The sequence below is a fragment of the Electrona antarctica genome (assembly GCF_951216825.1).
Source record: "Electrona antarctica genome assembly, chromosome: 2".
Lineage (NCBI taxonomy): Eukaryota > Metazoa > Chordata > Actinopteri > Myctophiformes > Myctophidae > Electrona > Electrona antarctica.
Window position 1 is genome coordinate 17,892,581 of NC_136807.1, and position 17,009 is coordinate 17,909,589.

At 42.2% G+C, this 17,009-nt stretch overlaps 1 protein-coding gene across 3 annotated transcripts; it reads left to right on the top strand.

Annotated features, from left to right (window-relative positions):
- Positions 1-245: 245 nt before the first annotated feature.
- Positions 246-16,769, top strand: irak1 (interleukin-1 receptor-associated kinase 1). 3 transcript variants are annotated; one of them, XM_079495987.1, is made up of 15 exons: positions 246-677; positions 6,724-6,891; positions 7,071-7,193; positions 7,740-7,819; positions 7,964-8,140; positions 8,379-8,443; positions 8,585-8,696; positions 9,573-9,685; positions 10,910-11,120; positions 11,389-11,457; positions 11,835-12,003; positions 13,135-13,244; positions 13,722-14,442; positions 14,984-15,089; positions 15,724-16,769. In XM_079495987.1, the coding sequence occupies exons 1-14, from the start codon at positions 560-562 to the stop codon at positions 15,052-15,054; spliced, it is 2,307 nt and encodes a 768-aa protein (XP_079352113.1). In that variant the 5' UTR covers positions 246-559; the 3' UTR covers positions 15,055-15,089; positions 15,724-16,769. The 3 variants fall into 3 exon arrangements, with proteins under 3 accessions (XP_079352113.1, XP_079352112.1, XP_079352114.1); XM_079495986.1 differs by having other exon boundaries at positions 14,984-16,769; XM_079495988.1 differs by having other exon boundaries at positions 8,591-8,696; positions 14,984-16,769.
- Positions 16,770-17,009: the final 240 nt, after the last annotated feature.

Genomic DNA, 17,009 nt, shown 5'->3' on the forward strand with positions numbered 1-17,009 from the left:
CTGCACATCATCTGTGTAGCCCTGTACTGGGTTAGGTGAAATCACACCGTGGGGGGCACACAGACATAACCACTGTTTTTAACCACTGGTTGAGGGCAATTTTAAAAAATAACACACACACACACACACACACACACACACACACACACACACACACACACACACACTCACTCACTCATTTGTGCATAGAAAGGGTTAAAGAAATGAAATGCCTTTCAGAATAGCTAGAGAACGTGAGCTTTTATTTTGAAGCCATTGAAACCCGGAACGTACGAGGTACATTGATTTGAGGAACATGAAAGTGTGAAAAGTTCTGACATTGGCGTTTTCACATAAAAGTTATTTTTGTTGTCAGTAAGCCTACGCGTTAACAGGCGGGAAGGGAACGTAAGAGCTGAAAACGTCCATAGAAATGAAGAGTTTGGGCGTCAACATGTCATCTTGACATATTTTCACCTGGTTAATGTGTTGACTGGTGTGAGTTCATGTCTGGGTTTTTAGGCTAACAGCTAAGGAGGATATTCATGTGTAAAACACTGTATATAAACGGTATAAAGATATGGCTGCTGCTAATAGGGACATTATGAGTGAATATTTATACGACATACCGCCTGCTGTGCTGTGTCAGTTCTGCCGAATCATGGACAGCCTCTCCAACTCTGACTGGACCAGGTTCGGTAAGACAAGACAACTTAATAATAATATTAACGTTATTGTGTGTGTGTGTGTGTGTGTGTGTGTGTGTGTGTGTGTGTGTGTGTGTGTGTGTGACTGTGCGTGCGTGCGTGCGAGTGGAGAGAGAGTTGTTAACCTGTTAGCCCCATATGTGCCCTCTCCCTACGCTCATTCTGTAGCTCCGAGATGAGGTCACACACAGGGCCCCTCCCACCCCGTTCAGAAACGGCGCATGTTTCCACAATTCCACGATTCTTACCTTTTCTAAACAATGAATCAAAAACGTGAAGTGGTGTGAAGGGTTTACACTAATTCAACGTCAACAACGGCAAAAGAAAATCCAACTTTAAACGGTTACGAGCGTTACAGCGGTTGGTTTAGTCAGCCGCTTCCATGTTTATCAAGGGATTTGTGCGTGTGCGCGTGCATGTCGAGTGAACTGAAGTCAGTTGGAAATATTCGACCAGGGGAGGCGCCGGGGAGGCGCTAAAGCTTTTCAACTTCCTTGAAAAACATGCTAAACAACCGCTAGACGCTCGTGTAACCGTTTAAAGTTGGATTTTCTTTGCCGTTGTTGACGTTGAATTAGTGTAAACCCTTCACACCACTTCACGTTTTTGATTAATTGTTTAGAAAAGGTAAGAATCGTGGAATTGTGGAAACATGCGCCGTTTCTGAACGGGGTGGGAGGGGCCCTGTGTGTGACCTCATCTCGGAGCTACAGAATGAGCGTAGGGAGAGGGCACATATGGGGCTATTAACCTGTTTGATTCTGGTATAGCCTACCGGGTACCTTCATAACACTGCAGTCAGTCAGTCAGATCAGTCAGTGAATAACAATAAGCAGTGCATGGTGTAAAGTAACAGTAGGTCTAGGCTACATTTAAGTTATATAACCAAGTACTGTAGCCTACACAATAACATTTTAGCATCCTTTTGTATGGAACTGTGCTGTATCATACTTGTGTGATTTATTTTTTAAATTTAAACTGTTGTTATACTTAGTAAATTTTGATTATTACAAAACATGCATTACCCACTTCAGACCAATTGAAAGTAGCTGTTCTACATACTCACAATGTTGCTTCGATTCGAGACACATTGTGAGCTTCTAGATTTTCAAAAGATATTTTATACATTTATACATTATACATTTTTATTTGTGAAATGGGACATTCTGCATGAGTATAGCCTACTTTTACTTTTGTACTTTAAAGGGATATTTATTGTTGAACATTATTTATGAATGACTGAGACCTTTTGTAAAGTAATCACTTCTGGAAAATAACAGAAGACATGTAAAACATTATTGTCTGCTGTGTTGCTTTACGATGTGTACACTGTGTAATTTTTATAGAGGTATGGTATCTAAAGAGCACAAAGTACCTTTCTGAACGTACCAAGTATTACGAGATTTCCCACCGTTTCCTGTCTGGCAGCCAAATCTCGCGATACCTCGGAGCCAGAAACGATACCTGCTGCTGTTTAGATCCTCAGATAAAATTATATACTGTGCACTGTGCACATCGACAAGTAAGTGATTAGAAAACAACCTGTGATATGTCTTCATTTATATTCCTGAACCGATTATATGACAAAGGTCTCAATTGTTCATAAATAATGTTTGTTATGCTCGTCCAGTCGGCTCCATTCACTGCCATGTATTATTGAACTTCCGGTGTGAGTTTGGCTCCCATGAAAGTGTCATGGCGCAGCCCAGTCACGTGACCACTTATTTTCCTTCTCAAAGCTTCCTTGGGTTGACTGGGAGACTGGTGACTCATAGTACTGCCCGCCGTGTTTTTTCAATTCCCTTTTGTTTCTTTTTTTCTCCAAAATAATTTAATACAAAAATAGATAAGTAATTTCATTAACTAGACTGCCCGGCTGTAAAGCACCGAGCCGGTAACGATGGAAGTTGGAGATCCATGCCCCACCCGGCTATGCAATACCTGTTGTACCTGTGTCAGTATACCCACTCCACCCATCTGTCTGTGTCCATTATGCCCATATATGGAGATTTTTGTATCTGTCTCTCTGTGTCCCTTTATTCCTATATATGGGTTCTGTGTCAGGCATGCCCAAATATGGAGTGTTGTGATGTCAGAACAGGCCAGCTCCATAGGAACCTCGGCTGGGGTCCTAGCTGTCCAAAGCCCGGGCAGAGGCCTTTTGTGGCAGTTCTGGGTCCGACCGACTCGACACCAGGCACTGCACTCCCTGTGGGGGTGCAGAACGCGTGTGTCGAATTTGAAGTCGGTGGAGCGAACGGTTCTCGAGTTACGTGGATTACAGAGTTCTGTGTCAAATTCCGGCTGTAGAGCACCGAGCCGGTAACGATGGAAGTTGGCGATCCATGCCCCACCCGGCTTTGCAATAGGGAAAGAGCGAGGTGACGAGATGGTTAACATTCGGGGATAACTCCGCCGCCATCTTGTTTGTTACGTCACTCTGTAGTCAGAGCAAGCACTGAACGCACTGAACTCGGGCAGTGTACACGATCTTCCATCAATCCACTATCTATGTTTAGCAAAAAACTACAACTTGGACTGTGTATACCATCTTCCATCTCTCTACTATCCGAAAACAAGTACATAATAATAGTATTCTTACTGTAGAGCCCTACAGAATTTAGGAAATGAATATGTAGCATACATGTTGCTGTCACTAATGCAGTATTGTTTAACTTGAGCTTTTATTTTGTTGCTCTCATGGTCCTGCCTACTGGTACCTATTTGTGCCAATGTGTTATCAGTGCGAGGGGGTTGGCATATTGTAAGCCAACAATGATATAACCTTTTTATGGGGAAAAGAAAGTGGAAATACGAAACGGGATTTTCTTGTTATAAAAACACGAGGGTTTTCTATCCATGGCATGAGTGTTTGCTTGTAAAAGAAAAAAGGACAATTTCAGGAGATTAAAACAATAACACACTCAGGGCAACCATATAAACGGAATAACAACAGGAATGTATGCGTGTGTAGAGATAGTGTAGGCGATAGTCAAAAAGGCGATGGTCAAAAAGGCGATAGTGAAAAAGGCGATGGTGAAAAAGGCGATGGTCAAAAAGGCGATGGTCAAAAAGGCGATGGTCAAAAAGGCGATGGTCAAGAAGGCGATGGTCAAAAAGGCGATGGTGAGCAAAACCTTAATATTAAACAAAATAAACAGTCACAGTTCACTCAGAGCAATGTTCAAGAATACTATTAAGTAAATACCAAGCACTTGGATTTTATACACGTTGGTGCAAAAGATAACTCCTTAGCAAAACAAATCAGTTGGTATCTGATATCCTCCTCCTGTTGCTCACGCTTCCTCACGAGTCACGACCAAGTTCACGAGGGCTCCACGGCTTGTGAGTGAATGAACAACCATGTGTATATTCCACGAAACAGAAGTCACGTATTTAATTAATATTGAACTGTATCTTAACTCTACCCAAATCTTTAAAGAATGCTTCACAATGGGATTGAAAGAATATTTAGATATAGGTTACAATAATGTTGTAGGCTACACTGCAGTGCATGTAGGCCTGACCACAAGGCAATTCTCCTGTTAGTTCCTATTAGTTGGGATGGGTAAATGCAGAAGACCAATTATTATGTTTAAATGTGCTGTAGCACATAACCCCAACAAAGGGTATTTGCAAACAAAGAGAATGTTTTTATTTGTAAACAAATCCCCACCTTCCTTCCTTCCCTCCCTCCCTCCACCTCCCACTGAGAAAAACACTCAAATAAGGAAAAAATAAAATAATGATATACACAGGGGACAGGGACACTGGTGGAACATCAGACTACCAAAATAGGAAATGAAAGTGCACAGTTAGGGGAATACAAAACAAAACCCCGAACCAACATTACATCACTGCTCTTCTTTTTTTATTTTTTTATACATTTTTATTTCATTTTATTTCAGGTACATACAAAGAGAATGCACACAAAGTGTAATTCAAATTATTTGCCTACTGCAATCAGTGGCTTGCCCCTTGCCTCATTTTTTAAATGAACCACCGTTGACAAAACAAAACAAAAAATGAAAATATAGTAATGATTATAACAATTAAATGCAACATAAACATAACAAATTGTAAATAAATAAAAAATAAATTAATCCCTCCCAACCCACCCCGTCATAGGCCTGAAAAGAAAAAGATATGAGCAAAGATTTCAACAAAGACAAAAAAAAAAAAAAAGGATTATACAGATATAATTAGTTATATATGTCATGCTAGTTATATAGTAGAGGTCCTAACTTGATAGAGAATATGGTTCCAGCTATCTATTGTTTGATAGTTTGCACCATTCAATCTAGCTGTAGAAAGCTCCATTGTTACAACATCAGTTAATAATTGTTTCCAGTGATTAAAGGGCAGAGAATGTGGAGCTTGCCATCGCAGTGCCAATTTTTTTTTTGCAGCGGTACTTCCTGCCAGCCAGAATCGTCTCTGAACAATACTTAAAGTTAAAGAATCATCATTAAGGAGCAATAATTTAGGACAACAGGGAATATGTTTTTGTAATACTTTAGATAGATAATGAGTTATCACATCACTGCTCTTCTACAGAATTAAAGGAGAATTCCGGATTAACCTTTTTGGTGGTAGAGACAAAAAATAATCATTTTCAGAGGTGAGCTCAGCTCAGAGCATGCGCGGCTGCATGCTAGGTCTTACAGTGTGTTTTAACAGCGGGCGACAGCCTGCGTATTTTCCGGAAGTGCGTTATTTGTCTATGGGACCCGGCGACTACCAGCGATAGCTTTAGAGTATATATGAATAGAGACGGCACCCAGAGGAAACCCTGAGGCGAAATGGACATAGTGGCCGAATTTGGTATTTCAGTTTTGCCCCAAACACATGAACGCGCTGGTCCGTTGACTATCATTGCGCACGTTCATGATGACACGTGAACGTTGTTTCATACGTGAACGCACATGAGCGCGTGCAATGATAGTCAACGGCAGCGCGTTCATGTGTTTGGGCCAAATCCATCCCAGAATGCACTCTGTTCCTACCCGGAAGGAGGAGTGAAATCGCCTCATGCGCTTTTGAGCAGGGAGGAGAAAGGGAGAAATCCGGTGCCGTCTCTATTCATATATACTCTAAGGCGATAGCAGGTGAAGAGGCGATAGTGGAAAAGTGGGCGGAGGACCGTTGCCCGAAAACATGAAAATTAAATATTGTATCTTTGGACGTCATCGTCTGGCGATAGCCAATCAAATTCATGTGTTGCTTTGTTTACCCTCCATATCACCAATACGAGGACCTAGAAATGACAGTAGGCACGCCTACTAGGAGGTTTGTACACCCAGAGTCGCCGTTGTTCTCCTGCTGTTAAAACGTATTGTTAGGCTCTCTCGCGTGTTACAGAAGCCCCGTTTTTCTATGACCTCGATTACAACCTAAAAAACTGAACTTTGAACATTCAGTGGATTTTCTATGGGCTGGAGTTTTCTCTGGGGTTTGGAAGCCCTTTGAGCTACAATGAAAACAGGCAAAACAGTAAAACAGTGACATCTGCTGGAAAATCCCATTGACATATATGGGATTTGCAGGCTGTGACATCACACACAGCAGGAAAATCAGAGCACTTGTTTGAGCCAGAAAACCCCAGACCACAAAAAATCTACTGAATGTTAAAAGTTTTTTTGGGTGCAATTGAGTTCAGAAAACCTAAAGAAATTACAAAAGAATTACAAAAACGTTTTTTATGTCACAATCCCTTTAATGTTTTATTAATCATATTTATATGTCACAATCCCTTTAATGTTTTATTAATCATATTTGTCCAGGTTTGAGGGTGTGTGTAAACACAAACATTGTCCTAACCTAACACAAACATTAAATGCCATTGATAATGAAGGGCCATTTGTGAGTGTTTGTGTAAACACAAACATTACGTAAACACAAACATTGAAGACGAAGGTGAGGATGCAAATTCTGATTAGTCGGAATGAGATGATGTATGATGATGGACGATGATAAGAGCGCCCCTCACTTCACACGGGTGTGATTTTTTAAAATTGTACTGACTTCTGACATACAGCCTCTGCAGTGCTGCCAGACCAGACTCAACTCCGATTGGCTGAGAGGAGAGAGATGCGGACTGACAAGGTGATGAACTACTGGGCGAACAAGAATGGCAGGGTTGGCCATCTGATCCAACTATTAGAATGTCAGGAGCTGTTCAGAGCCCGCGACCTCATCCTCAGTTGTAAGACCTCACCTCTTGTTATTATTATTAGGGCTGTCATGATTACAAATTTAAGTTGACACACAAACAATTGCGATTAAGGATCCCGGCCCGGGCCCCTAATTATTATTCTGATTCTGACTTATACATTTTTGATTTATATCTTTCTCACGTTTCTCTCTCTCTCTCCCTCCCTCCAGGGAGTCCGGAGTATGTGAAACCCCCGCCTCTCCCTTCCCCTACGGTTGCTCAACTTGCTCCCTCTCGTCCGGATTCCCCCCAACCCTCTCCCACCCTGCCCACCAACACTTTTAACACCACTGGTAAGAAACATAGGGCCCTATTATGCGTGTCTTAAGTACCAGGTCTTATGACTTAACTTAAGACCTGGAGGCGTGGTCAATGCTGTTTGGCCACTCAGAATAGCCAAATGGCATTGATCACGCCTCCAGGTCTTAAGTTAAGTCATAAGACCTGGTACTTAAGACACGCATAATAGGGCCCATTCAGTCAAAGGAGAAACAAATCGAGCACAACTATATTATACTATTTCAATTTGACAGCGCCATCTAGTGACTACACACAAAATGACCATATACCCAACATACTGGCCAGCAGCAGCAACATGATGGAATACAAATGCATATAAATCTCATACATGCATAACCATGCAGTTAGGGGTTAAGTGTCTTCCTCAGGGACACCTCGATACATTGCCGGGGCCTGTTCCGGGAATCAAACCTGGGACCGACCTTCTATTTCCCAGGCGGCCTCTCTACCCAACAGGCAGGCACTAGCAATGAACAGGATGCTATGATGATTGACAGTGTCAGTGTGTGTGCATGTGTGTGTGTGTTGACTGTGTTCAGTCGAAGTAAGCAGAACCCCACTTCCCAAGCCATGCCCCCCTCCCTCCAGTTTACAGTCAGGAATACAACAACACACACAGGTAACACACTCACACACACATCTGAGGAATCAATCAAAACAATACCCATCAGCATTTTATACAGTAGCTTGTTTGTGTATGTTGATTGTCTTAAATCTCTCTCTCTCTCTCTTTCTCTCTCCCCTCCCCTAATACCCCCACCAGCCGCCTCCAGTCAGCGTTTCGGTTCTGGGTGGAGGAGCGATGTGTTGGAGCTATGAGGAGCTGGAGGAGGGGACCGACAGGTTCTCTGAGATGAGACAGATTGGGGAGGGAGGGTTTGGGAACGTATACAGAGCTACCATGAGGAACACAACCTATGCTGTCAAAAGACTGAAAAAGGTACTGTCTGCCCTACGTCTGTCTGAAATATTTTATAATTGTTTGATTTGTTGTTTAATATTTGAAATCAAATAAGTAGTATCAATTTAGTAGTGCCAATATTTGAATTTAAAGCTGCATTGTGAAAGAAATCTCATACTTGAAGATTTCATGGAGACAATATGTGCCTGTCGTTTGATTGTTATAGTATAATTGTATGTAATTAATCCGTTTAATTAATGTGTGCTTTTGTTTAAAGGATTGTGCTTTAGACTGGAGTCTTGTAAAGGAAAGTTTCAGTACAGAGATGGACAAACTATCACAGTAAGAATATGTATTATCCATCCATCCATCTACCCATCATGCATTCATGCATGCATGCGTGGATTTACTGTTACCCTCAATGTGCGTGTGTGCGCGCGTGTGTGTGTGTGTGTGTGCGTGCTTGTGTGCGTGCGTGCGCAGGTACAGGCATCCTAACATAGTAGAGTTGTTAGGGTACAGCATAGGAGGAGGTAGTTACTGCCTGCTGTACAACTACATGGAGCTGGGCTCTCTGGAAGACCAGCTACACAAGGTAACTGCTTCATGTCCATACAAGATTATTAAGTGTTTTGTTTAACATTATTAAATAGTTTCATACATTATTCAGGTATTTTATATAATATTATTAACGGACAACATTGGTATCTTTTTTTAATTTATTAAGCTCTCTTGGTGCAGTACAAAAATAATTGCACTTCCAATAATCTTTGTTTTTGTTTTTAAGTTTTTCAAAAAACAAAACAAAGGCTGTGGAGGGGAAATGTCTAGGGACCCAACCTTCTCTGTCCGCCAGACGGAAATTATTTTATTTACTCCACAGCACCCTCTACAGATTTGGTCAATCGATCTGTAGAGGGCAGGCTGAACGAGAACGCGGAAATGTGCTTCAGTAGCCTCTGCACACAGAATAAAGGTCCTTGCACACTGCTGCGTTTTTCACACTTTTTGCTGCGTTTTTCCAAAAAACGCATCCAGTCTGCAAGGACCTTACCTGTTCCTATTTCCGGGCCCCTTCCCTACTTCCTTCACAGGTGTTACAGATGATGCCAATTAAGCTTTGTTCCATTTAGTTTAGTGTACACTGTACAGTGGTTGTCATTTCAAGTACACTCAGAGTTACACACCCATACGGGGCTATGTGCAACCTACTCAAGTACACTTATGAGACCCCACTGACTGGTGTAGCAGAGTGTTTCCAGTGAGCCAACATGCACAATAGCAGCAGGCTGACTCTGTTTGACCAGAATGGAACAGAGCCTTCGTTATAGTATCATCAACATCTGTGAAGGAAGTAGGGAAGGGGGCCGGCAGTAGGAAGAGTTATTCTGTGTGCATAGAGCTTATTCCAGCTAACATGGTCTGCCCCTTGGTTTGTGTTCGTTTATTTGTGAGTATGTGTCTGTTCCAGGCTGCTGGGAGCCTCTCCTGGTCACAGCGTGTCAGTGTGCTTGAAGGAGCCTCCAGAGCTCTACAGTTCCTCCACAGTTCTCCGGTACCTCTGATACATGGAGATGTGAAGAGGTATCACCATCACACTAGTACTAGTCTAGATAGTACATCCTCAGTGCTAATTTCACTCTCAGAGTGGTCAAATGTAAGCAACTGGACCATGGTGTATTTACATTTGTACACTCCCGGTGTGTACAAATGGAGAGAGGGGGAGTACTACTGTTATTATTGTTACTGTAAATGCATGTAAGTGCCCTTCATACACTGGCCATATATGGAGTGTGTCTTGAGTGTACAGGGTTTGATGAGGTCAGATCAACATATGGAATGTCAGAACAGGTCAGCTCCATATATGGAGATCTAAGGGTGGCAGCGGTGGCAGTGTCTTGAGTGTACAGGGTTTGATGTGGGCACAGGTAGGGTCGGGCCTTAATTTTCGGGCCTGTTGAGAACTCTAGTTTTCGCCGGTTGCCGGGCACGGCTGCACAAATAACTTTGGGGCAGGCCTGTCTAGAGCTTGAAATTTGAATGGACAGTCAAAAGGGAGACATCGAAGAGGAAGGATGGATGGGGAAGGATCAACATGAATATAACAGGTTCTGACATATATCCATATACTAATACTGATGACAGCAGGGATCTCCATATGGGCTTAATTGCGACAGCAGGTCGCATTTACTATGATATGATCCCTGATTTACTATCATAGTGATGTCACGAGACCTGGGCACAATATAGGGGGGCTTTCCCCGTGTATGGGGATTTTACTATCATCGCTAATGATGTCATAGTGATGTCACGAGACCTGGGCACAATATATGACGTGACGTGACAAATTGAGTGACAAAAATCACACTTGTGTAAAGTCAGGGACGCTCTTATCATTATACATCATCTCATGAACAACTGAATTGATATAATTGGTTAGCCGATTTTTCGTCTACATATGACGTACATTTTCCCTTCATTGTCAAAATGTCAACGGCATTTAATGTTTGTGTTGCCACATATTTGGTGGACATTTGACCTAATTTCTCCTTTCATTGTCAATGGCAAATATTGAGACGTGTGGGGACAAAAGCTGTATATAGGAGCCCCTCCTATATACAGTATAGTATAATAGTATAATATTGAGACCCACACGTCTCAATATTGTATGGGGATTGTGAGTGACGTGACGTGACGTGACCTTCGGTCGCAATTATGTCTACTATTACTGCTAATATTAGACTCATTAATATTACTACTGCTAATTAAATTCTTTCCATCTGTCCCTGTCTTTTTTGGGGAGTCCAGTTCTAACATTTTATTGGACCAGTATCTGGTTCCTAAACTGGGAGACTTTGGTCTGGCTCGGTTCTCTAAGCCTCCAGATATGAATTCAGCTGGTAAGAGCGCCTCGGTGGCGTTGACCTCCACAGTCCGCGGGACGCTGCCTTACCTTCCAGATGAGTACGTGTTTAACGGGGAACTGGGAACGGCAGTGGACGTCTACAGCTTTGGAGTGGTGAGACACTGAATGAATGGCCTAACATGCTTTGTCAGAATTGTATTCTATATACAAGAACATATGACTATGACTTGTTCTATACTACCACATTCCACTCACGCACACAGAATTGCCCTAGGGACACGGGGAGATCATGTGTTGTGTTGCATTACCTTCCTTGTGCGTGTTTTAGTAGTGCATAGGACTTTTAATGTGTTTGCTATTTTATATTGGCATCTCTCATGCACTTGACTTTATAAATAAAATTACATTATTGTTCTTTTAGGTTTTGTTGGAGGTCATTACAGGCCGCAGAGCTCTGCAAATGGATACACACTCGAAACCTGTGTATCTGGTGAGAAATCTCTCGCACACGCACGCACACACACACACACACACACACACACACACACACACACACACACACACACACACACACACACACACACACACACACACACAAAATATATACTGTATGTATATATATATACACAGTGTATATGAATACAGTAATTATGATCTGATAAGAATCTGAAGAAAAGATAACTGAAGAATAAAACAGATGTGTATATAATTTGTATCTGATAAGAAACTAGAGATATTTGTATAATTATTATCTGATAAGAAACAAGATAATTTCACCCATTATCTTATCGGTAAACGTGATGTCACGATAAACTGCAGTTCAGCTGCATTGATATACACTGAGGTTCCGTCTCCAAATCCATTCAGAGAGACCTGGTTCTGGAGGCCCAGGACAGTACCAGTGGAACCAGTGGGTCCAGTAGACTTAGTGGCTCTCAGAGTCGCTGGGTCTCTGCTGGTCTGTATATCTGTCAGCACCACTTGGATGCAAATATCCGCATACAGTCTTATGTGGGACCAACTGAGAGGGCTGCAGGTAAGACATATATGAAAGGATGTTATGGTAATATGGTGGTAATAATAATAATAAAGAAAAGGGGGCGGCGGTGGCTCAGGGGTAGAGTGCCTGGATGGTAACCGTAAGGTTGCCAGTTCGAACCCGGGCTCCCCCAGAGTTACTGTCGAAGTGTCCTTGAGCAAGACACTGAACCCCTTATTGCTCCCGATGTGCTAGTTGGTGCCTTGCATGGTTTCCGCTGCCATCGGTGTATGAATGTGTGTGTGAATGGGTTAATGTAATGCACAATCTCTGTAAAGCGCCTTGGATAAAGGCGCTATATAAATGCACCATTTACCATTTAGAAAAAAGCTATACGCAATATACACAATGAGCTATATATTGATGATATGAGAAGCTTTGTCATTGGTCCATTCGCCTGTCTACTTCCTGATTGGTTAGTCATTTTGACCAGGTTTTTTTTCGACCAATGACAAAGCTTCTAGCAACATCTTTGAATGCAGATTGCAGCCCCTAGATGTGTCACAGAGACTACATTTTTGGGAGCCTTTTACCCATTGCTGGCTGTCTAAATACAAAAACAAAAAAAGGTCATTAAAATGTTGACATATTATTGCTTATATTATTACTTTAAAGACAGTCTGTGTAACATCCATTGTAGTAGTAGTGTTGGTGATACCTCTGTTATTGTAGCTCCGTTCTGTAACTGTTGGAACGACAAGGCCCAGAGTTACGTTAGACCTTAGAATTAGACCTACTGCTCCAAAATGAGTGCTGCAGGGTCTAGCTCTGAGGTTACTTTGGAATGCAGCATTTTTTTCAGAAACAGTCTATATTGACTTTAAATTTAGAGCAGCCATACGTGGAGAGACCATCTTGTAATCAATCAGATGGTCAGTGGTTCTCCTCCTAGCCCTGATAACCATCTGAGCAGCCATCAGATGGGTGTCGGGGGCAGACATTTGTGACTAAAAATAATCTTTAGAGAACACAAAAAAACACCTTTATGTGAAATCGTTATTGTGAATAATATATAAGGGAATGATTATATCAAGAATACAGTAACTATGTTACACAGTATGGTAATGTAATGTATTAATGTGTGTATGTAATTTGTGATCTTCATACTTCTGGTTTGTCTTGTAAAAGCTGCTCATGGGTCAGTAGAAGTGGGTGGTCCTGTTGGCTGTGTGGATCTGTGTGTTCTGACCGTTAACTGTCTGCAAAAACAGAGAAAGAAGAGACCTGACATGAAAAAGGTATACAAAGCAACGTGACTGATACAAAGCACAACACAACTGTACTAATCCCAACACAGCAACTATACAGAAACCCTGACACAACTCAACAAAACACAGTACATCCCAACTGTAGATGGGTAGGAGAAGCTAGGTTGAGGCTGTTGGTCTTCAACAAGATATGGATGCTATTCTGAAGCTGAAACCACAAAATCATGCTCCTGTCCCTGATGCAGAATTAAACAGCTTACTTCACCCAAAACCATTGAGCCATATAAATTATATACCATATACTCTTCTACCGATTTGACCATTTTATGTGGAAATAGTGTGTGGATTGCTTGAATTTCCTTCCATAGCCTTTATTCAGTAGGATAGCTCCACATGTCTTTGTCAACTTTATAAATTATGTCCGATTTTGGTGTCCGATCTATACGCCACACAATACATAATGTGTTAGACTTTCAAGCAAACAGCTTCAGTGTGTGTGTGTTTCAGGTATTTGAGAAGATCCAGGATGTCTCCAGCCTTCTGCAGAAAACCTTCCCCCGCCCGCCACCTCCTGTCTCCGTGGAGATGGCGTTATGTCCACTAGAAGACGGAGTCCACTGTCTCAGCCTGTCCTCTTCCTCCTCTCGCACACCTCCCCCTCCACACCACTCAGCTTCTCATCCCTCTCTCTCATCCTCTGTCTCCTCCTGTCCCTCCTCTCCTTCGTCTCTCTCCTCCTCTCATTCCTCTCTCTCCTCTCATTCCTCTCTCTCCTCTCATTCCTCTCTCCGTTCCGCTGCGTTTGTCGGTCCATGTGAGTCAGACGAGAGTCAGGGATACTCCCAATACAGTGCTCTACCGAAGGACCCTGGGCATGCTGCTGTAACTGGGAAACATCATACCCCTCCAGATCTCTATACTAGCGACCAGTCCGCGAGGGCTGCTTCTATAGGGGCCACAGCAGGTACCAGCCATGAGAATTACCTAGGAGCTTATGGTACTCAAAGGAGCAACCAAGAGCTCTATCCAGGGACCTACCAAGGGAACAACCAAGCGTCCTGCAATACTCAAGGGAACTATGGAGGCTGTAGAACTTTCAAAGGGAACTACCAAGGACCCTTTTTTTCTGCCCCCTACAGGACACAGGGGCCCTACCCAGGGGACTATGGTAGCAGAGAAGCTTCATCTCCTGTAGGTTCCCTGCGGTCCGTGTCTCCTGCTAACTCAGGTAGCTAGCTAACACCACACAGCTCCTGCCAGGTATTAATTCATTCATTCTTCCGCCACTGCCACCGTTTTATTTTGAAGGCCAACTGGTCCCGGGCTGTGAACAGTAACGAACGACACCGGCTGTGTTTACTTGCTGCACTATCGTAGTTTCTTTCACCCGAAACATACATTTTGTAACTGTGATCATTGGTTTAGTTGGGCTGTGAATAAAGCTTGTTTTGGGAAAAAATGCAAAGCTGGGAAAAGAATCGGAGATAAATGCTTTTTAGTAAATTTAGTAGTTTTACCTTGAGGCGGACAGAGGCAGACTTTTCACTTCTGGTTCATTTCCGGGTGTATCAGTTGCCTGGCAACATAGAGCCATTCATACATTGCATACGAGCGCAACCTAAACTTAAATCTACGTGCTGAGTTTTGTTTCTTTTCCCTGGGGGAATCCTTGACTACTATTTAACTATTACTACTACTCATACTAAATACTACTGCTACTAATATATCATGTGACTTAAATATATATGTGTTGTGTTGTGTTGTGTTAGGTGGACTGAGCAGCAGAGAGGAAAGCAGAGCACCAGAGGAGAGTGATGAACTGGATTACCATGTTGACTAACTGGTTTTGGCAGGTTTATATCTGCACAATGAAATGTGAGACTGACAGGCAGGCAGAAAGATGCAAATACATACTTATAGTCGATGGTGGGCCAACAGTGGTGGTTATATGGTGCAATCACTGTCACTGGAGGTTGTCTGCTACTAGGTGTGTGCGTATGATTGGACCCACCAACAATCTCACACATGAGTTGCATAAACCAATTAAATGTATAGCCTAAAGGTGCGTTCAGACTTGGATGGTTAGAGCGGCGCGATTACATACAAAGTCAATGCAAAGACAAGAAGCTGCGCGAGCGCCGCGAACGGGCGCAGCACAAGCGGGACGAGGCGAATATTTAAATTCAAGCTTGAACGCACCTTAATTAAGTAATAATGAAGGCAGCACTTAAAGTTTCATAAAATAGTGAATTGTGGGACCTGGCTAAGATATTAATTTGAGGCGCAAAGCAACAAGGGTTTTATTGAAGGTGTCAGGTGTGGTAGGGTAGGGCTTGTGGGGATGGCTGTGGCTACAAGGCCTGGACACACTGGGCCAGTGACTAGGCTGTAGAGAGGGATTAAACATGTGAAACATAGAAGGCAGTGGTGAGCAAATGTGGGTAGAAAGGGAATGTCAGGCATATGAGTTGAGCCGTGGTCAAATTTCCTTTGTTTGACCATTGAACAGGCAGGAGTCGCCGCGGAGTCGGTCCACAGCTGGACCAGTTGCTGTGCCTGGTTCAACTCCCATAATGCCGTTCACACACCACCAGTAGCAGTGTGTGTGCAAATGTTTGACTTTGTTAATAAATATTTCATTGCTTTGTTTTTAGACTACACTCTATGCAGCGCAATTCCGGTTTCCGTAAAATGTCAACTTGCACTCGCTGAGGCTGCATGTTTATTCTTGTGCCGTTGCAGTATGCAAATGAATGCGAATGAGTAGCCGACCCATCCGTGCAGTGTGTGCCCTCTGTCTGCGAATGGACATTTTTAAGGGGATCACTGCTAATGTGTGCCAAATAGGACCTCCACTGTTTAACACATAAACGACCAAAATGGAAAAAGCAGCAGTCCAAAATAAAAGGTGCAAGACTGGCTCAAATTTCTTCATATTTTATTCAGAACGCTACGTGTTTCGGCGACATCCTTCTTCAGAGCAGATTCAAAAAGTGACCCCCACTGTTGTATGCATTTGGCAGCAGCATTAGATGTGAGATAGACATGGGAGGCAGAAAGACAAGTTAAGAACAGCATGACTGTTTATATCATTCTACTGTAATATCATCTAACAACCAAGACATTGCGGCTTAAACATTTCCTGTCTGAATTCCATATTTCAAATAATACCAGTATTCCACTACACAGTATTTTTTTCAGGTTAAATGTTTATTTGTTTTAACACATTTTAGCTGAATAATCATGAAATAATTCACAAATCAAAATGGAACATGGTGCAGTTTTGTGTCTTTGTGTTTCCACAGTGTGTTGTCTTCTTTGTGGCCGAATATTATATTATTATAACTACACAAACACAAGTTGATTAATTTTGGCATAAATAATAATAAAATGTCAAACTAAAATATGAGACTGGGTATTAGAGATTGTACTGGTACGGATTTGTTTTTCTCTTTCTATAACCTATTTATTTGTGTGTATTAATTCGAACACATGTATTACCTGTCAGTCACATTTGTTATAATTTCATGGGAGTATTAAAATGTAGTTATTGTGTTTTGTGCTCTTCTTGTTTGAAGCAACTACAGTGCTGTACCTCAAAATGAGCCATATGGGTATTAGTAATACTTGCACATGTGTATTGAACCATATGGATTCATGCAAAACATTTGATGTGAATTATTTTGGAGACTGGGAATGACAGAGAGTTGCACTGTGATTGGATAGTTGGTTGTCAGGCTGCTCTAGGCCTAGAGTATATATGAGTTACACATTTTATGATCTGTGTGTGTTTGT